Below are 22,553 nucleotides of genomic sequence, written 5' to 3'. Positions count from 1 at the left end.
GAATCAATGAATTAAGTAAACAATCAAATAAAGTGGCAAGATACTTACAAACTCTGCCTCCCATGACTTGATGCCGCCAAATCCGAAATGCGAAGATCCAATGGTCTCCATCTAGATCCATCGTGCCTCCGCATGCTGCTTGGTCTTCACACCACCCTTTGCTCATTTCTTTGCCTCCTTCCACTCACATTTGTGCGCAGTGCTAGGTTTCTCGGTAGGATAGCCACCCGCAGCTACATTTAGCCCATCATCGTATGCGAGTTTCTTAAGGTGAGATCTTTTATTACTTAAGATCTCCCTTATTCGCGTCCTTCCCCATACATCCGAGAATGTCTCATGTGGGGGATTGGGGTACCGACTATGTACAGCATCTATCACCTCCCTAACTAATCGGCTATTTTGATCTTTAAATTTAATAAAACAATTTCTGTACAAGTTTGAAACTACACCACGCATGTACTCCATTACCTCTTTCCCCCTCGCATCCATCACTACCCCGCCCCTATCCATCACATCATAGTAAATCACTCCCTCCACCTCTCTGACCTCCTCATCATCCTCACTGTCTCCTCTAACTCTTCTCCCTCTATCTCCTCTCTCACCGCGTGCCGTACTACCTCCCCCACCAAAGCACCCGCTGCATCCTCCACTCCCACTCTTTTTACTACGGCGTTTTCTCTACTCTGTACTGTGGGTGGAGTCACGACTGGGGGATTGTGTACGTGACTGTGTACGTGACTATGGCTGTAAGGGAGTACGTGATGGTAGCTGTGAGCCTTGATGTGACGGTGCTTGGGAGGGTGTGCGTGAGTGTGTCTGGGATGGGGTATGTCTCCTCGGTGGGCGTGGAAGAGGAGAAGTTGCATGCCGTCTCGCCGAACTCGTAGGCATAGACGGCAGTGGAGTGACATGGATACTCAGGGGCGGGGTGACCATACCAGGGAATCCAGGAGGGGGATGGGCATACATGTACTCTGTAGGCTCAATTGGACCAGGATGGCGCCCAAAATGATTTAGCATCTCCATCATCCAAGTGCCGTACGCAAATGGATCGGATGAAGAACCTGGATCCATGAAGAATTTGCAAAAATAAAAGTATATACATGAAGAATCTGCTTTGGATGACCAAACATGCAAGCTGGACAAGAGGACAAGCAAGACACGCAAGCATGGGTGAACTTTAAGGACTGTTGAAGCTGTGGCTTCAACAAGATTTCCACAAACACACACACAAGAGACTCTCATTGGAGCATTCCTCAGAGAGACGAGAAAGAGAGAGAGAGACAAAACTGAAAACTGAAACTGATAAAACTGATTCTTGATTTCTCACACCCACACTTACTTGCTTGCTTCCAGGATTACAAGAAGGCTATGCCTTTTAAATAGACTCCTAGGTGACTCTTCATATTCAAAATGACTCTTGACCTTTCGATTCCTAAGTAACTATTCAAATCCTAACCGACTCTTCAAATCCCAACGTAAATGACACTTCTGATGATAACTTGAATGACACTTTTGATGACAACTCAAATGACAATTCTGATGACAGTTTTATGACACTGTAAATGACACTTTTCTCCACCCTTATACACTGGCATGCACGAGGGAACATTTGTGTGGCACGCACGAGGGAACATTTGCGTAGCAATTGAGAACCCACAAATTCCCTTGAGAGAGGTCAAATGCCTTTTCCCAGGGTTTACATTGAATTTTGAGACAATAATTGAAAATCTCTCTTGGCATTGATTCACCAAAAGACTCCTCCATCAGCTTTTCGAAGATTCGTGCTTCTTGCCGGCTTCGCATTGCTAGGTAGTACATCCAATCTTCTCTTTATCGGTATGCCTCCTTTGGAACACTCCATCCTTGCAAAAAGTCTTCTTGAATCCACTTCAAAAAGCTTCTCTTGATGTCAACACTTTGAAAGACTCCATCTTCATCAACTCCTCACACTGATTTTCTTTGCACGACTCCCTTGAATGCATTAAAACTCTCCTTAACCAATTGCAATAGGTCCTCATCTGTAACTTCACCATTACCGCACATGAACAGCCTCCTGAATTGCTACCATAAAAACAGCCATACGAAATTAGAAAAGAAAACGCCCCTCTGATGATTCACCCTTCTGCAACATCTGTGTCTCCTCCATTTTGAAATCTAGCAACGTGAACCCGCTCCGGTGTAACCATAGCATATGGCATGAAAAGAAATGAAGCTTCTGCTGCATATACAGTCGAACCATTGACAAAAAATAATGTGCATATGAAATTATCGATGGTGGCCTTTATTAAGACAAAAAATATTGATTACTTCTGGCATCCGCCCTTTTGCAAAATATTCTCACATTCGGCTGCACCAGTGCTCCTCTCTTGACGCCTGATGTAACCCCTTTGAGCCGTGTATTCTGAACCGCCGCCATGAGCGCCGAACTGCCCACCTTGAATGAACTTTGAACAGCAAAAGAAATCGCTTCCTCCTCGGAATTAGCCAAATTGCTCACAGAAAATAGCACGATAATTGAGCCTTGCACTTGCCATCTCCACACAGCAACGATATCTGCATAGGTGCTGAAATCAGCTAGCCAAACTGCTTCCCTGGTTAATGGATTCGCCCTGGTGTCACTGAATAAAGAATTCCTGATTGAATTGCAACATTCAAGAACCTCCTGACTACTATGATTTGCGCCTTTGGCTTGGTGCCATCCACACCAACCTTCCTGATGCCTTCTACAATCAGCCATGTGTATGCTTCACTGCTTCTGCTTGCTAACCTCCGCCAGCAAGAGACAGGATACCCACCGTGTTGATCGCCAAGTGTTGAAGCTGTGGCTTCAACATTTCCACAAACACACACAAGAGACTCTCATTGGAGCATTCCTCAGAGAGACGAGAAAGAGAGAGAGACGAAACTGAAAACTGAAACTGATAAACTGATTCTTGATTTCTCACACCCACACTTACTTGCTTGCTTCCACGTGCTTTCTTCCACCATTACAAGAAGGCTATGTCTTTTAAAAAGACTCCTAGACGACTCTTCATATTCAAAATGACTCTTGACCTTTCGATTCCTAAGTAACTATTCAAATCCTAACCGACTCTTCAAATCCCAACCTAAATGACACTTCTGATGACAACTTGAATGACACTTTTGATGACAACTCAGATGACAATTCTGATGACAATTTTATGACACTATAAATGACACTTTTCTGCACCCTTATACAAGGACAAACACAGTCGCGTGTAAAAACCCGTCCAAAAATGCGTGTATCTGCGCGTGAACAATCTGTGCAAACAGGGTACAGGTAGACATACACGAGCTCGTACACGCAGTCTGCGCAAAAACGTTTTCAAACACGACAGACCACCAACAAGTCTTTCTTAAAAAGAAAGCCGAGACTGTCACTATCGTTCACAAAAATACTGAAGCAGGCACGACGAGAGAAGGACGGAGACAATCGCATAAGGAAAAGAGACAATCCCATAAACAAATGGAAGGAAAGAGACATGACAAATGGCAAACTGACTCACCTCTGGAAAAGTGAGTCTTGTTTTTGGCTGGTTTCCTTCACCTGTGTCTGCTCCTTGCACCCGTGTCTGCTCCTTGCACTTGGCTTTAGTTCTTTGTTGCAGAGGGAAGATTTGGCGATGACGAAGGAGAGGAAAGATGGAGTTTGAAAATTGTTTTTGGAGAAGGCGGCGGGTTATGTGTTAGGTATAGACAGGTGGTCGCGTGTAGGAGCACGTGTATATGCGCATGTATAATAAACAGCCGCGTTTATACATGCAATTGTTTTTGGAGAAGGCGGCAGGTTATGTCACCTCTGCCTTGAAATTGTAGTATAACTCAAAGGAAGCCTTTGCACAAATTTCTAAAAAACTTAAGAGATTTTTTTCCCCCTATTTTTGTCAAAGGAAAAGGAAACTTTTGTACTAAAAGAACATAAAAGAATAGGGGGGGGCCGAGAGAGAGAGAGAGAGAGAGAGAGAGAGAGAGAGAGAGAGAGAGAGAGAGAGAGAGAGAGAGAGGAGGGGGGGCAGGGGCTTTTAATGTCGTAGGAACAATCCCAAGAAACCACAATGATCTATCTGACAAGAGGTGATATTTGAACAAACAACGTGTCCAAATTCACTTCCATGAACAAATTGGGCTAACCAACCTACCACCACCCTTGAGTGATAGAAAGGTGAGCCTGATTTGTCCATTTATTATTCACACACACGCACCCAGGAGATAAAGGCTTTTAACATCGTAGGAGTGCGAAAGAGAGAGAGTTGATGTGGCATATACACAAAAGTTAAAAAGAGGATCCACCTCGTGCTAGAGGCGACGGGAAACACTACTAGTATATATTAAAATGACAAACTTGAGGTATCCCATGTGTCATGATTTGATTAAAGCATAATTTTTATTTTAAGTATGCGTTATTTAATTGTGTGTGTTTATTTTCCTTCCACGAAACGAAAAGCTCTAAAACTCTTCTTTCCTTCTCATTAATTAACCCCATATCGTGGACAGAATCCTAGACCTCTTCTTCTCTGTGTACATTCCGCGCAAGCTGCATGCGCTGCTGGCCTTTCTCAAGAAATGCTTCTTCTCTCCTCACGACAGAAGCCTTTATTACTCGTTTGCAAAGCAAACTTTAGTTAATTAGTTTTGGTTGAAGCGCGATTGACATGGAGCCTCGCATTAATGATGTGACGATCATAGAGGATCCAGATAGCAATGACAGAAATCGAAGTGAAGACCTGCAGCTCGCCGATCAGTTCTTGTCGCGAGAATCAATTCCTGATAATAGCGATCGCCGATCAGTTCTTGTCGCGAGAATCAATTCCTGATAATAGCGATCCTATCTCGCGACAAGAACTGATCGGCGAGGCTGTAGTTAGATTTCGGGTTGATTGCCAGCGTGGAGGTTTTTTGGCCACGCTGGCAATTTTGCTTTGAATGCGCCGCTGGACGCCGCCGTCACCGCAAACGGAAGCGACAAACGCACGGTGCAGAGCAGAACCATCCGCCCCTCTTTGTAGCCAAGTTGCTTGCATTCGTAAAAGGATAGTACAACGCAACGTATCTGGGTTCCCCCTCACCTCCATCGGCTAGTCATCAACATAGCAGTCGAAGCAGAGGAGGAGGAGCCTCCACGGGCAGAGAGCTAAAATATTTGAAATTCATGGCATTTTAGGTATACTTTTAGCTCAATAATTTGCAAATTTTTAAGAAATTTTTTTAACATTTTAAGGCTCCAAGTTTTTTGATCCTTTGGAAAAAATAGTTTCTGTGAACACTCAACTTGATGAAAAAGGTTTAAATATCGAAATTGATTTTGGTCACTCGCACAAGTGGCAGATTATGTGTAATGTGTGAGAGTCTCCACCACGTAGACATATTTGAATCATATGTATTGTGTGTGTGTGTGTGTTGTGCGTGCACCCCATGTGAACCAGCCTTAGCCGCCATACCCTTTTACCTACCCTTAGTTGCCACTACCCTTCACCCGTGTGGATGTTTATGTTTTTGAAGCTTTGACAGTAATGTTTATCACTACTAGATGATGCAATATTGGTGCAAGTTTGCTTATGCTCCACTATGGTTTCTTATTTATCTTAAACATGGCCATTCTCATTGTCACTTGTATATAATATAAAATAATGACTTATATAAAATACCACCATTTGATAGAGGAGTCACTTGTATAACATACCACCATTTTGATATTCAACACCTCCACACACCACCTTTGAACCATTTGACATCAAAGGTAAATAAGCTGAATGTTCTAACTCCAACTCCTTTGAACCATTTGACATCAAAGGTAGATTAGCTGAATGTTCTAACTCCAACCCCTAAGACGTTTTTTGAATAGTTTCGTAATAATCAAGTTTGTTGACTACAATATTGGTATCCCATCTACTAGGTCAATGACTCAGTGCAAAAGGGTCTTTCTTTTCAACCATGCACTTTTTATACTACCACCAAACAAACTTAAAAAACATATGTATATGTTAAGCATATGCCTATAATTACTATAATTAAAGGAGAATTTCAAATTTACTTATATTGAAATTCAAATTTACTTATATTGAAATTCACAACCTCATGTGAATGAAGGCTTGGATTTGAACGACGACGCTTTTGTGGAGACTATTCTAGGGAAGAACACATGAGCTTAAGGGCTGCCTATCTCCATTTATGGCATTTTGACATTATGATGACATTATGAACTTTTTGCCATGGGGTTTACGTTTTGGATGACATTTTGAAGACCCTACTTTTTTGACGACATTTTGACATTTTCAGTTTTCATTTTTATGGTTCAGATCAGTTTTCAATTTTCAGAATGTAGACAAGGGAGATAGAGAGAGCCTACATTGTACATTACCAAACCTTAGAACAACAATTTGTAAATCACAATAGAGAGCATATATAGATTTGAAAATCCACCTTCATGTAATATGGGCTTCATGATACAATGGTTATACATTCATACATATAGATGCCATCATGTAATCTGGGCGTCATTGCCCTCTAGCTCAATTGTTGCTTGCATCGACTCTTTAACTGCACGTGCATCCAATTTGGCTTGCATGGAGGGGCGTCTACCCTTAACTGTAGCAATGAAGGAGGTGCCAACTTGATTGCCATACATTGTTTTGTGCTTCTTCCTGTTGATCCCTTTCTCAATGAAAGACTTTGCTCTCTTCAAGCTATTCCCAAAGCCATCTCTAGTTCGTACAAAAGACTTTGCAAGCTCAATGCCCTCCTCTCTTTGTGCTTTCAATGTATGTAGTTGCCCAAGTGTCTTCTTCATGCTAGTGGTAGCCTCATGAATAAGCTCGGCATCATCCTGTACAAAATCCACAAGTTGTTGGAAAGTGTCATGTAAATGATTCAAGCTTGACCTCTTTGTAGACTTTGAAGATGCAGCCTCACAATTGTGCCCTTCCTCCAAGCTCGCATCATCCTCAATGTTGAGGTCATCAGGCTTAATCTCAAGTAGTCTCCTCGGGACCATCTCCAAGGCACTATCTTCATACATGCTCACACAATGTGACACCATACCTTGCTCCTGAACACCGGCCATGAGCATCACCTTGATTTGATGCTTGCATATGTTGCCAAGCTCGGACCAATGGCATGTACAACATGCCCATTGACAATCTGAGTTGTAGACAGTGTACACTTGGTTTGGATTGGAGAGGCTTCGAACGTAAGCATCTGCCTTCATGTTGCTACCAATGAATGACACATAATCATCTGGAATTTTGAGAGCTCGTTCACGCGAGCTCTCCACTACATTCTCAATGGCATTGTTTCTCTTAAATCCCCCTTCCTTCACAACTTGTATGTACCAATAATGAGGTACACAAGCTGTTGTTAGCTTGTAAAGAAGCCAATCCACTCGACGCCCCACCATTTTCTTAGAAGATCCTAGAAATCTGTACTTCAAAATCCCTCACCTTTGGACATTTGGGCTCAAGACACGAATGGTGCAATCGAGGCGTACCATGGAGTTTTGAAGTACAGATTTCTAGGATCTTCTAAGAAAATGGTGGGGCGTCGAGTGGATTGGCTTCTTTACAAGCTAACAACAGCTTGTGTACCTCATTATTGGTACATACAAGTTGTGAAGGAAGGGGGATTTAAGAGAAACAATGCCATTGAGAATGTAGTGGAGAGCTCGCGTGAACGAGCTCTCAAAATTCCAGATGATTATGTGTCATTCATTGGTAGCAACATGAAGGCAGATGCTTACGTTCGAAGCCTCTCCAATCCAAACCAAGTGTACACTGTCTACAACTCAGATTGTCAATGGGCATGTTGTACATGCCATTGGTCCGAGCTTGGCAACATATGCAAGCATCAAATCAAGGTGATGCTCATGGCCGGTGTTCAGGAGCAAGGTATGGTGTCACATTGTGTGAGCATGTATGAAGATAGTGCCTTGGAGATGGTCCCGAGGAGACTACTTGAGATTAAGCCTGATGACCTCAACATTGAGGATGATGCGAGCTTGGAGGAAGGGCACAATTGTGAGGCTGCATCTTCAAAGTCTACAAAGAGGTCAAGCTTGAATCATTTACATGACACTTTCCAACAACTTGTGGATTTTGTACAGGATGATGCCGAGCTTATTCATGAGGCTACCACTAGCATGAAGAAGACACTTGGGCAACTACATACATTGAAAGCACAAAGAGAGGAGGGCATTGAGCTTGCAAAGTCTTTTGTACGAACTAGAGATGGCTTTGGGAATAGCTTGAAGAGAGCAAAGTCTTTCATTGAGAAAGGGATCAACAGGAAGAAGCACAAAACAATGTATGGCAATCAAGTTGGCACCTCCTTCATTGCTACAGTTAAGGGTAGACGCCCCTCCATGCAAGCCAAATTGGATGCACGTGCAGTTAAAGAGTCGATGCAAGCAACAATTGAGCTAGAGGGCAATGACGCCCAGATTACATGATGGCATCTATATGTATGAATGTATAACCATTGTATCATGAAGCCCATATTACATGAAGGTGGATTTTCAAATCTATATATGCTCTCTATTGTGATTTACAAATTGTTGTTCTAAGGTTTGGTAATGTACAATGTAGGCTCTCTCTATCTCCCTTGTCTACATTCTGAAAATTGAAAACTGATCTGAACCATAAAAATGAAAACTGAAAATGTCAAAATGTCGTCAAAAAAGTAGGGTCTTCAAAATGTCATCCAAAACGTAAACCCCATGGCAAAAAGTTCATAATGTCATCATAATGTCAAAATGCCATAAATGGAGATAGGCAGCCCTTAAGCTCATGTGTTCTTCCCTAGAATAGTCTCCACAAAAGCGTCGTCGTTCAAATCCAAGCCTTCATTCACATGAGGTTGTGAATTTCAATATAAGTAAATTTGAATTTCAATATAAGTAAATTTGAAATTCTCCTTTAATTATAGTAATTATAGGCATATGCTTAACATATACATATGTTTTTTAAGTTTGTTTGGTGGTAGTATAAAAAGTGCATGGTTGAAAAGAAAGACCCTTTTGCACTGAGTCATTGACCTAGTAGATGGGATACCAATATTGTAGTCAACAAACTTGATTATTACGAAACTATTCAAAAAACGTCTTAGGGGTTGGAGTTAGAACATTCAGCTAATCTACCTTTGATGTCAAATGGTTCAAAGGAGTTGGAGTTAGAACATTCAGCTTATTTACCTTTGATGTCAAATGGTTCAAAGGTGGTGTGTGGAGGTGTTGAATATCAAAATGGTGGTATGTTATACAAGTGACTCCTCTATCAAATGGTGGTATTTTATATAAGTCATTATTTTATATTATATACAAGTGACAATGAGAATGGCCATGTTTAAGATAAATAAGAAACCATAGTGGAGCATAAGCAAACTTGCACCAATATTGCATCATCTAGTAGTGATAAACATTACTGTCAAAGCTTCAAAAACATAAACATCCACACGGGTGAAGGGTAGTGGCAACTAAGGGTAGGTAAAAGGGTATGGCGGCTAAGGCTGGTTCACATGGGGTGCACGCACAACACACACACACACACAATACATATGATTCAAATATGTCTACGTGGTGGAGACTCTCACACATTACACATAATCTGCCACTTGTGCGAGTGACCAAAATCAATTTCGATATTTAAACCTTTTTCATCAAGTTGAGTGTTCACAGAAACTATTTTTTCCAAAGGATCAAAAAACTTGGAGCCTTAAAATGTTAAAAAAATTTCTTAAAAATTTGCAAATTATTGAGCTAAAAGTATACCTAAAATGCCATGAATTTCAAATATTTTAGCTCTCTGCCCGTGGAGGCTCCTCCTCCTCTGCTTCGACTGCTATGTTGATGACTAGCCGATGGAGGTGAGGGGGAACCCAGATACGTTGCGTTGTACTATCCTTTTACGAATGCAAGCAACTTGGCTACAAAGAGGGGCGGATGGTTCTGCTCTGCACCGTGCGTTTGTCGCTTCCGTTTGCGGTGACGGCGGCGTCCAGCGGCGCATTCAAAGCAAAATTGCCAGCGTGGCCAAAAAACCTCCACGCTGGCAATCAACCCGAAATCTAACTACAGCCCTTGCAAGTCGGCAAAATTATATGCACCAGAGGAGGGTGGTGGGCTATTGTTAAAGCTTCAGCTAGGAAGCCCCGGTACTAAGGTTGATTCCCAGCAATTGATGAATCAAGGTTCATCGATCAGGAATAGTGATCAGAAAACTGCAGACTACACCGACTTGAAACTAGATCTGAAGCTTGCTTTGATTGATCATGATCCTTGGTCTACTGCAATCGATCAACAGGTTCCTACTGCTCTCATAATTTTCAACCGTTTTCACGCAAATTGTACATATTTGAGTTCAACAGTGTAAGGACAGCTAGTGACAAAACATCGGTGAGGAAATTGTTGAACATTTTAGCTAGGGTTAATGCAATGATGTATGCAACCTCATTAAAATTTGATGAATGACCTAATTAGCATGCGGTGATGACTTGAATTAGATAACCCCACATATGTGTGTCGTTTAATTAATATAACAGGTTACGGTGCTACAAATGGAGGTGGACCAAATGAAGGAAGAGAATGAGAGGCTGAGATCTGCTTTGTTGCAAATAATGGCCGAGTATGGGAAATTGGAAGCGCAGCTCAGCTCTTTCGACTCTACAGAGGGAGTACATGATAACGCCATGAATGCAAATGGCCGCGGGGGCGCCGCACAGCGTTTGGTTAGTAATTAATTTTTCTACTCAAAAGGCCGGTTTCTGATCTAATATTGCTTAGAATTACATGTTTTTTGTCCGGCCATTAATGTTGACAAGGTCTGATTAAGATTGCTTTAGTAACAAATCAAGACTATTGTGGTAATTTTGCTTCATTTCGCCTCAATGATCTGTTAACTAACCCCTTCACAATGCTACGGATTCGCTTCAATTCGCCTTGATGCATGGTCTTAGAATTCAGTTTAATTAGTCCGGTGATTCATCTGGTCTTTAAGCATAGTTGCATCATTGTTTCTAACCCTATAAAACTCGTGGTCGTCAATGACCTAAGTTATTTGTATGGATAATCTATTCACTCTCCTATTCGGAAAAAATCATAACTCTCGATTCAAAAAGAGGACAAAAAGAGGACGACAAAAAGATAACCATAGATATTTTTTATTTTTCAAGACAAAAATTCCTATGGATTCACATTTGAGAAAAACATAATAAAAATGTCATTTATTGATATTTCAAGTGATTACAATACCAATATTTTTTTCTGTAATAAAGGAATATATTCTAGCTTGTGGATGTTCTCCTCATTGTCACTATCATCAACTTCGATATCAATTGGAATGTCTTTATCTTTTTCAATTTCTTTACCCGGTCTATGTGTTTGCTCTTCCTCCATTATTTCAATTGTTTGCTTATTTGTCTTATAAGAATTCTCTACTATTTCATCTTCATTAAAGGCATACCTCAAATCGTCAACTTCATTCTCATTTCTTTTCCATCTGTTCATAAACCAATCTAATCTTGGATGTGAAGCATCAAAATTTTGTTTATTAATAAAAATATCATAGATATCTTTCATTGTTGTGTTTGATGGGTATACCATTGTCCTCCATAAAGCATCAACTTTTTGAAGCTCCATTCCTCTTCCTTGATATGGTGTTATCCAATTAGAAGACGGGTAGTACTTTCCTGTCTTGATCATTTTATGAATGGTGGTGCAGAAATTATTGCCTGAAGGATGCTTTAAATAGAACTTCCAAAACATCAATGCTCTATCAAAAATGTTTGTTGGAGTAAGACAAACTTTGTTCTTCAAATCATCTGCACCATATTGCATGTAAATTTCTATTCCCTTTGAAATATCTTCAGCACTAATATTATGCGACACATTTTTGTAATGAGGCTTATCAATATCTTTCATACAATAGCCTATCATACCATGAAATGTGTGCATGTTCTTCTGCCTTAATGCTCTACACATTACAATGCCACCAATGGGATTATTCTTATCCCAACCAAGATACTTTTTTATGAGCTTATTAACTGCAATTATTGACTTTGCATGAATTCTAATGACCATTTGATAATGTAAATGGAAAACTGTGCCTCCTCTTTCCAATGAGCAACTACCAACAAGGCATTCCTTAGTGATAAATTCATGAAGATTATTTAGTAATGCTTCATCAATGTCACTACCACCTAATGATATTGTCACACTTAGCTCAAGCACTTTCAAGTTGACATTGGATTGATCTAACATTGCATCTTCATTAGATAACTTCTTTGGTCTTCCACGATTTTTCTTAGGTTCTATGCTTGAAACTTCATGGCCTTCATTAGTTGAATTTATAAATTTTCCAGTTGTTGATTCTCTTGCTCTTTTTTTCATTTTTGACATTTCACTACATAAAAAATAAGAAAAAATAGGTTAATATTTCAGAATACATATAGTCAAATTAGTGAAAAAACAAAAATAAATGAATAAATTAAAAATTTATATTGTTTGTTATCAAGCGGCAGATAGCTTTCCTAATCAGTGCGGAACAGAAAAATTCCATAAATGCTTGCCGGAAAGAATACTAACCCTACAGAAAAATCGCCCAAAAGCAAAGAATGGATCCAACTGCTGCAAAATGCTATTCTCAAAAGAAAAAAAAATGGAGAAGCGAGACGGATTCAGCGAGCGTCAAAAATGGGCCGTTTGAAGCGTAATCATGACGGATACGGCCAGACGGGGAAATCTTCATGGAGATCAGCTTACGGAGTGCAAATCCGAGGCCTGCACAGGCGCCTGCTCAAACAGCATAATCTTGGAATCGTGAATCCGTGATGGGCCGGCCTTGCCATACAGGCAGCACTGCCGCAGCAACAGAAGCTCATGCTTGACGAGGCGCTCTACTCTACGCTCTCTATTAATGAATTTTATTTATCGTTAATTGTGTGCCCCTATTAGCGAGAGCGTACCAGACGCAGTTGCAGTATTACGGTGAAGACGGTAAAAGATCCGAATCCGGACTTGAGACCCCTTCAAATCTGACGCCTTGCCTGCTTCATGTCATCCCATGCACACGAGTCACGTCGTCCTAGGCTTTCCGTCCTCCCTCGGTCATCTCGTCCGTGGGTGACGCCTCTCTTTACGTAAAAAGGAGGGGAAAATGACCAGAAGGGCGCACAGAGAGAGAAAGAGAGAGAGGGGGAGAGAAAGGGGTGGCGATAGCGGTTGAGAGGGGGAGAGAGAGGGGTGCCAAAAAGTTACGGTTGGAGAAAAACCTCAATTAATAAGGTTACTAAAAATTTAAATATTTGAGATTTTTTGAACCTTAGGTTTTTAGATTCCACTAATTAATGAATTTTATTTATCGTTCATTGTGTGCCCCTATTCAGGCTTTAAATAAATAACCCCGTGATCCGTATGGTCTTCATAGTTTGATCATTAATAACCTAATGATGAAGTGTGATCATTACCGAATGTTAATTTGCCTAATCAAACTTGTGATTTGCACGGTACATAAACGTATTGTAATCTCTTAAGTTAATCTAGTGATCGTTTGAAAGTTGTTTTATCCACATTAATATAGTTTTACTTGCATGATCAGACAACTACGTCCACTACGGAAGGGATCTATACACAGCTTCATCCACATCTGAAATCCGCAATGAGGCACATTAGAGATCCTAGCTCGGCCTCTAATGAGAGTCCTTATCCAGGACGTTATGAGGGTGAAGGGGCGGTATGATTAGATCAGTTAATCTCGTCCATGCACAAACGGAGCTACTGGAAAATTGAAGAGACAAAACCCAACGAGTTGTTGCTGGCGAATGAGGGTTATAATGAGTTGGATGAGAGAAAAGGCACCAATTCTCATAAAATAAGACTAGAAGGGAGATTAACGTTCACCGAAGAAGATAAAATGCATTCCTTTAGAGAAATTTATGGAGGGGATCAGAGATTGCACAGATGGAGCTCCGCACCGATATATTCTAAAAGATGTTCATCTCCTCCAATATCCATGGAAGACTCTTTGGTAACTACAAGCAAAAATACATGTTTAGTTGGCAAATTAGGGACAGCCATGAATCTGCGAACAGCTGCTACCTATACGTCTACCGGTACTGCAAGCGCTCTTGGTAATGTTGATCCCTTGCAGGCTCAGAAGCCCCGAGTATCAGTTCGCGCAAGATGCAATGCCCCCACCGTGAGTTCACCCTCCTTTTTATTTTTATTTTTTTTGGTTCAACTCTTACATGCACTTCCACCCTTGTAGTGAAGTTTAGATCCACTCGGAGGTTACTAAAAAGCAATTCAATCCACCTAAAAAATTATTCATAGACATCGGACCTCTTGAAAGCATTATATTTCAGGTAATGAAGTCATATTCTGAAATATTGTGAGGGTGTTGGTGCACCTTTACACTTGGCGGTCCTGCTAATAAGTATCCTTGGGAGAAGACAAAGGATCAGAATTAGGTTGGGAATGTGGAAGCGCAAAGATACCAACCTGCAAAATGGAACAATGGCTCATAAGTCAATGATACTATAACATCATGGTTATACTTATTTCTAATAAAGGGTAAAGGCTTGCCAAATACCTTTTTGGGCCAAGGCAGTAAACACAGCGGTGCATATCCTTAATAGGAGTTACACCAAGGCAGTAAAGGGCAAGACTCCTTAAGAAGCATGGTCTGGTAAGAAACCTTCAGTTGCATATTTTTGAACCTTTGGGTGTGTGAATGTTTTATGCATGTTCCAGATGCATCCAGGACCAAGTGGGATTCCAAAAGCAGAAAGTGTATCTTCTTGGGGTATAGTATGGAGTCAAAGGGTTACCGTCTATACAACCCTGACGCAAAGAAAAACATGTGATTGAGGATGCTTGTATGTGTCTTAGAGATGAAGAGAAGTATGGGCATGATTGCCTTAGAAATGGTCTATAAAAGGTTGAGAGTGAGCCGCATGTGAAGCCTTCCAACTACCCCAGTGCCATAGGTTACTCCAAGATGATTGGGTCTTACCTTTCATGTAGTCTCATAGGCTTGGGAGACTACACATAGCTACCACCACCCTAGGGACTGGATATTCCCCGCCCCGGTGCATCCAATTCATCAGCTCCTACAATTCATGAGCCATGGTGGGAAAGGTACAAGGAGAAGGGGATGAAGAAGTACGTATCTAGCTAACACAATAGAATGTGTGCGCAGCACTACATCTGCCCTACCAGGAGGAGAAATATAGGCAATACAAGAACGTAAACCCAATCATCCAACATGCAGTTGACATAAGGAGGACCAAGAGTGCAGCTGTGAAGTGGGAGGATATTCACATGCCCGAATTGGTGCTCCCAGCCCAAGTCCTCACCATGATCACTCATCAACAGTGGCCTGACAGGTTTAATGTATGCAAGACAAGCATAGTAGGCAAGGTTGGTGCTAAGAAAAACATGTATTCCATCTCCTCCATGTTAAATAGAAGAATTTTTGGCACGTGACTTACCTAAAGGGACGCTAGCCTTAAAAGCCAAAAATCAACTAATTTCGCATGAAAATTTTCATCTAGTAAGAGGTTAATTGTCTTGGCATCTCATTGAAAAATAGTACATGGAGAGAGGGAGTTTTAAAGAACTAGGAAATGGCCATTGGGGAGTCCTTTTTCCATGAAAGAGCGACCATGGCAATCAGAAGCGCTTTTCGAAAAACAAGAGAATCTCGACCATTCCCAACCATCATAAATGAAGAGAGCGCCAACTCAACCACCAAGCGAGCAAAATTTTGGAGTATGCAACCAAGTGGAGACACACTTCATGTAATAGAATATGGAAAATTCAAGCTTACAACTTGTGGTGTAATGCTAGTGGAAATACATTTTAGCAATCGAGCTTATAACATGTGTAATGCTAGTGTGCAAACTAGCTAAAACTAGGCCTAAGAGATAAGTTTTGGGCCCCATGGACATTCCATGGGGCAGTTGGATAGAGTATAATGGGTATACATCTCATCATTATGCTTACATGGTGAAAGCTATACAAGAGGTAGAGCCCACTTCTTTTGAACAGGCACTTGGAAATCAGAAATGGGAGCATGCCATGTATGAGGAGATGGCAGCATTGGATGCCAATGAGACATGGGAGCTTGTGCCTTTGCCTAAGGAAAATAAGGCAATTGGATGTAAGTGGCTGAGAGAGGGGCTGTTTGGCTTTAAGAAAAGCTTCCCCGCAACATCAGTGCATGGTGTCTCTAGAGGAGTACACTAGTAGGAAACCAGATTTGTCACACTTGAAAGTGTTTAGATGCATTGCATATGTACATGTCCCTGATGAGCTACATACAAAGCTAGATCTGAAGGCTGAAAAATGTATTTTCATTGGGTACTCACTTGAGCAGAAAGGGTACAGATGTTATAATCCTGTCACACGTGAGATGAGGGTGAGCAAGGATGTTGTGTTTGATGAGATGACCAGCTGGTATGCTGATGTAAAAGACTCTATTGGGGTTGATGCACACGAGCATGTGGTTGCAAAACAATGCAGGTCAGCAATCACAGACATTGAGTGGACTAGGAGAGTCCTCTAGTAGTGGGTCTACTGATAGACCATGGAGTGGCAAGTTGCGTCAAAATACTAGCCCTGCAAATACAAGTGATGCATCATTTAAAGGAAAAGCAAAGGTTATGAGGCTGGTGCACAGTTGTTGGTGTATGGATACTACACAGTTGTTGGTGTATGGATACTACACTGATGCAAATTGGGCCAGTAGACAGGAGATCTACTATAGCGGGTTTATGTTTTCTTTTAGGAGCACTGCTATTACATGGAGCAATAAGAAGCAGCCGCCGCCGTCAGTTGCCTTGTCCAGCACAGAGGCAGAGTATAGGGGCGTTGCGATGGCAGCATGTGAGGTAGCTTGGCTTTGCAAGCTACATGGAGATTTGGGGTTGCATGTGGACAGGCAGGTTATCATTTATGTTGAGATGTCAAGCTCAACATGAGCTGGCATCCACGATGAGCCTAGGCAATCATTACGCATTTACATCACTGGCGCCGGTTGGTAGCTGACACTAGGATCTATGCCAGTGATTCTACAGCTGGACTACACTGACTAGTCCACACCCACTACTTTATGTTAGTGTGTTCACATTATGGACCACTTGTACATACTCTAGTATTTTGTATGTTGGTCATTCTTATCTTTTGTAGACCTCTTTTGTGAAGAAGAAGAAGAACAAATTTTCAACCTCTCATCTTGTGTGTTCTCTTCTAGGGTTTGTGTGTGTGTGTGCTTGCAAGAGCTCAAGCTCTCTTCTCCCCCTACATCTTTTCATTTATTGCGACGACAACCTTAGTAGCATACAATTGTCCAGGAACCCAGTGTTTCATGCAAGGATTGAGGTCCATTACCACTTCATAAGAGAGAAGATCTTGGCAGGTGAGATTGATCTCGTGTACATCAACATAGAGGATCAAGCTACTAACATTTTCACCAAGGCCTTGGGAGAGTTGAGAAGCTTTGTAGATTCTGCAGCATGCTTGGAGTGATGGAGATGGAGTTGAGCTTGAGGGGGACTGTTGAGATGTCAAGCTCAACTAGAGCTGACACTCACGACATGCCTAGGTGACCATTCTACATTCACATCGACTGGCAAATTTGGTATAGCCGACACGATGGATCTTCGCCAGTGATTCTATAGCTGGATTACGACTACACTACCTAGTCCACTCGTTGAGTCCACCCGCTGAGTTATGGCGCCATACTTATCATGCCAACTCACCTATCTGGTGTGTTCACATTATGGAACACATGTACATAGTACTCTAGTACTTATGTTTGGTTTTCACTTATCTTTTGTAGACCTCTTTTGAGTAGAGAAGAAGGAGAAGACTCTTCTAGGGTTGTGTGTGTGTGCTTGCAAGAGCTCAAGATCTCTTCCCTCCCCCCAATCTTTTCAGATGATGGACCAAGGGGCTGGTCGAGATGTGACACACGCATGTGATTCTCCATACAAGTCCCCTTGCCGCTCAATATGATCCGGTATCATAGTGCTCTATCATGCCAAATCTATGCCCCAACTGGAGGCGATTGAAGCCAACACAATGTGGTTCTCATAGCACCATGGACCAGACCATGTGGCCTATCCAAAATTTATCTAGCTAAAGGGTGACCAGACACTGGACTTCATTGATGATCTAGCAAGGTAGGAGAATGAGGACTGCAATAGAAGGAACATGGATAACCAACCTGCCACCACCACCGCCAAGACCTGAGCAGCCAGATGACCAAACCCGTGAGAGGCCCCTGAGATACCCTTGAGAGGCTCCTGAGAGGCAAGCCCCAAGGCTCAAGACCCCATTAATCTAGATACCCCTAAGGATGCCCAGGAGGTGAAACAGAAGGATGAGGAGCCCTAGAAGGAGGCAGATACTCAAAAGCTGGTCGATGAAGCTACAGGAGGAGACACTCCAACCAGTGTAGGAGAAGGTTGCCTAGGAGACCCCAAAGGTTGCCCAGGAGACCCCAAAGGTTGCCCAGGAGACCCCAAAGGCACAAAAAATAGAGCTAAGTAAACAAAATGATGAGGCAAGACCCAGTGGGACAAAAGTAGTAGAGGTCATGATGTAAGAGCTAGGACGCACAACACTAGAATGCATGAGGGAGGAGCTCAATTCATATTTTAATCCCGATGACCACTTCTTTGAAGCTCATGAGATCACAAGGCCTATGAAAGAGAAATGATGCCAATCCTTCATATCAAACAGATCCAAGATTTTGATGCAGTGATTTATAAGTTGTCCTAGAAGATACCCACCAATAGAACCCCATCAATGAGTTCCATAGGCTAGACATAGTCCAAATGAACTTCTACCTGAAGGATGTTTTCAAGAAATGGAGAGAAAGGATGCCAGTGGAACAATCACAGTGGAACAGTGAGGTGGGAATAGTGAGGTGGGTACCATAGGCCAGACCCCACAAAATCTTTTAACAATGTCAAAATGAAGAATTAGCCAAAGTGGAGGTTACTGTACTCCAGGACCCCGCACATATGGTACTGTACTCCAGGACCCCGCACATATGGTACATGTACTGCAAAGCCCCCTCATATAAAAGAGTCATTTCGAATTACTTACTTGTGGTGTTGCATGATTCTTGAAAGGACTACGAATGGAAGAAGAAGTTGAACCCACACCTCCTTAACTTTTTGAGGTCTGCCGGATTTATAGAGGCCGTCAAAGATGTGCCAGATCCTCATATACAGCTTACAATCAAATTCGCCAACCTCCATGATGTAATTTTTATGGAGGTCGGCAACCTCCATGTGATTCTTATGGAGGATTTCAAGGAAGAGAAGAGGTGAATGGGTTGGCACAAGTATGACAAATCACCCATTCAGGGATTGGCATTTGACCTCAACATAGGACCAATGCTTAATCAAATCATGGGAATATATGTACGGGTCCACTTTTTGGAAGCTTACAAAATGAGGAATTTTAAAGAGATTCTTGATAGGATTCATCTTATTAGGCTCAGAGAACATATGGATATGATATGATAGCTAGGCAAGGGGGATTTGTTCCCTCTTTTTTGCAAATTCATTTTTGTATTCTCAATTCATATAGGCCCTAGGCCATAGCCAATCAAAGGCTTGTAAATTGTAAATAGAAGAGTTTAGGAATGGTTGTGTGGCCACAAGCCTATGGTGGGCAGCTGGGCAATGCCCAAAGTTGTATATAAGCCTTTTTTGAGAATATGAAAGGACCCACCATTTTCATTTGCAAGGGTCTTCATGTCTTCTTCTTCTTACTCTATACTATCTTGTTCTTGCTTTTGAGTGCTTGAGTGCTTGCTTGCATGTTGGTGTGTTCTAAGTGAGCTTGAATGCTTGGAGTGCTTGAGTAAGGTAGAGAGTGTGGAGGAGTGAATTAAGAGGAGAGGAGTCAATCTTGCTAGCTTCTCCTTGGCTCTTATTGGAGGGTAGATCCATGGAAAAGGAGAGAATGGGAGATGAGCTGCAACTAAAGAGCTACAACTAAGGGATTGATAAACCTCTTGGGCTATCTCAACCTTCTCACAATCTCAATGGGTTTCCACAAGGCAATGTTAGGGATCAAAGGCATAACAATGGGGCTTGAGAGAGCACACAATTATATTACTCAAGTATTATCTCTTAGATAGATTTTACCTCTTTACATCTACACACCATTGGATGTGAATTGAGGCTTTCCATGGGTTCTAGGCATATGCTCCATCTATACGGATTGCGACATGTCTATCTTATGGTTTTGAAGATGAAACCTACTGGGTGTGGATGGTTTGTAACATGGTGGACACCATGTATTTGTACATATGAATGCCATGGGCATGGAAAATGGGCCACTGGACATGGACATGGGCATGGGCCATAGGCCATGTAAATAGTGTGTATGGGCCAAAGACCATGGGCGTAATTAAGATTTACATCTTCTTACTCAAGCAAGCTTCCATGGTAAGCTCTCCTATAGAGATACAGATGTTTTTATAAATCTTATCTTTGGCATTATTGTATTGTGGAAAAAGGCAAGGGCTATCTTAATAAACCTTGTGAAAGGGCCTTAATTAAGGAACATGTTTGTTTATGTCAAACAGTGTGGTAGGATTAATTAGAAAACAAATTGACACGTGAGTAGGGTGGAAAGTGGGAGGATGGAATGCCCCGACGGCACCATCCTACGGACGGGTGGACCCGATTAGTCGGGTAGCTTTCCAACATATTAAGTGAAAGCCCTACGTTAGATAAACAGGTTCTCGAGCAATTCTATTCTAGAAGACTAGGCCAACGGCTGTGCCTTGCATGGATGAGGAAAAAAGCGTTGTCTCTAGGAATCAAGACTAGTAGTTGCCCAAATTATGATCAATTACCCTATGGGTGATTTGATTTTTAGAAGACCATGCTCCCCCTGCGGGATAGAACTAGGTCTTACCTATGAATCGTATCCTTGAATCTCTGTATGGTCAAGGTGTCGATGAGTAGGAAATTTTCTCTAAGATAAGACTTAGTAGACTATCTTAAGTGTTTCCCCTATTTGTGGAAGGGGGGAACCTTACAATAAACAGAACAGAACCACGCCGGGGTTCTTTTGTTTTCCCGGTGGGCCCGCCAGGATATCTGGTATCGCGGTGGGCCCGTCGGGAAAGCCAAAAGCCCAGAGGTGTTACGGGACTAGTGGGTTCAGGCAGGTCATTGCTCAGGTCATGTGAATATACAATGTGATCACAAGTTTTAATATGTTAACAATAGGTTTTGTTAACGTATCACGAAATTGTGAAGATGTTAATGAAATCCCTGTTAGTAACAACTATAGCTAGAGAAAACAGCATCCACAATAAGCTCATAGACCCACATTGACTTCTTCTACACAACATAGTGCAGTCCGCTTCCTACTAAAAGAAAGAAACATTGTTGGCGCGACATAGAGAAGCAGGAACTGCAGCAGCCAGAACGACCTGGAGCAGCTCGTGCAAATGTTCAAGAGACTAAGAAGCACAACTGTTTGAGACAGCGCTCATCATTGGTGTTCTGTAGCTTAACAAGAGACTCATATACACCACACCAGCAACACAAGAAGCTCGCTCACAACTTTGTGAGAAGGAGTCAAACAAGGAGCATGTGAGTAACGAAGCAACCATTGTAAATCTCCACTCATCTCATACCAAACCAGTAGTCGCACATCATGATAGCGGCAAACGACAACACCACAATACAAAGATAAGGTTGATTTTTTTTCTTAAAGAAAAAAAGAAAAGAAAAGAAAGCCTAAGGTTTAAAAACCTTATCCCTTTCCAAGAGGTGTTCACGCGATTTGTAAAGCCAACATAAAAATGCGCTCTTTTTTGGGATCACGCGGATCTCCATGGGTTTCTGAAGTAATGACATCATCAAAATCATCCTCAATAAAGTATTTTCATAACAAATTAGTAACTCTTGTAAGCGGCCAAATGAGCATGCTAATGCATATGTATGAAAAAAAAAAGAAAAGAGTGACAACTTCCAAAGAGAGACAATAAAAAAGAAGCTTCGCAAAGCACAAGAGCTCGAACATGAAGACAAAGGACATACCCACCTCACTACCAAAAATTTGTAAAAATCCTACTTCCTACAAAAGTGTTTGTAGCCTCTGGGAGACCAATGATGTACCCAAGCTAGAAATTCATCCCTCACCTAAGAGCCAAAGTAGCATTAAGGGGGGAAGTTCCAAAGTAGCATTAAGGGGGGAAGTGCCAAAGTAACACATGGGACAAAGTTGCTCATAGCACATAGGGGAATGTAGAAAGGAAAAAATTCAAACAACCACCTTGAGTAGCCCAAAGATTTGGCACCAAGGGGGGGGGTTTTGAGATATGTGGCGCCAAAGAGCACAAGGAGTGTATGGAGTGAGTGTGAGAGGCCACATCACCAAGTGAGAATTATCCCACATAGAAGAGAAAATCTAAGTTGTACTCTCCTCATATAAAAGGAGGACATTTCAAGCAATGCAAATATATCACTTGCACTTATCTCAAGTCTCTTTATGTATCCAAGCT

At 41.8% G+C, this 22,553-nt stretch overlaps 1 protein-coding gene and 1 pseudogene across 2 annotated transcripts in view; one reads left to right on the top strand and one right to left on the bottom strand.

Annotated features, from left to right (window-relative positions):
• The window catches only part of LOC147633018 (antifungal protein ginkbilobin-like protein pseudogene), a 104,190-nt pseudogene that overhangs the window by 5,280 nt on the left and 76,357 nt on the right, over positions 1 to 22,553 (top strand). The window lies entirely within an intron of this gene.
• On the bottom strand, positions 11,252 to 12,268 carry LOC147633019 (uncharacterized). The gene has a single exon (XM_086806828.1). The coding sequence runs from the start codon at positions 12,266 to 12,268 to the stop codon at positions 11,252 to 11,254; it is 1,017 nt and encodes a 338-aa protein (XP_086662954.1).

The sequence above is a fragment of the Cibotium barometz genome, chromosome 12 (assembly GCF_041138505.1).
Source record: "Cibotium barometz isolate CiBa-2024 chromosome 12, ASM4113850v1, whole genome shotgun sequence".
NCBI classification, from domain to species: domain Eukaryota; kingdom Viridiplantae; phylum Streptophyta; class Polypodiopsida; order Cyatheales; family Cibotiaceae; genus Cibotium; species Cibotium barometz.
This window is presented reverse-complemented; position numbering and strand designations above follow the sequence as displayed.

Bases quoted from the DNA above. Each gene is read 5' to 3' on its own strand.
- LOC147633019 (XM_086806828.1), bottom strand. From the start codon at position 12,268: ATGTTAGATCAATCCAATGTCAACTTGAAAGTGCTTGAGCTAAGTGTG.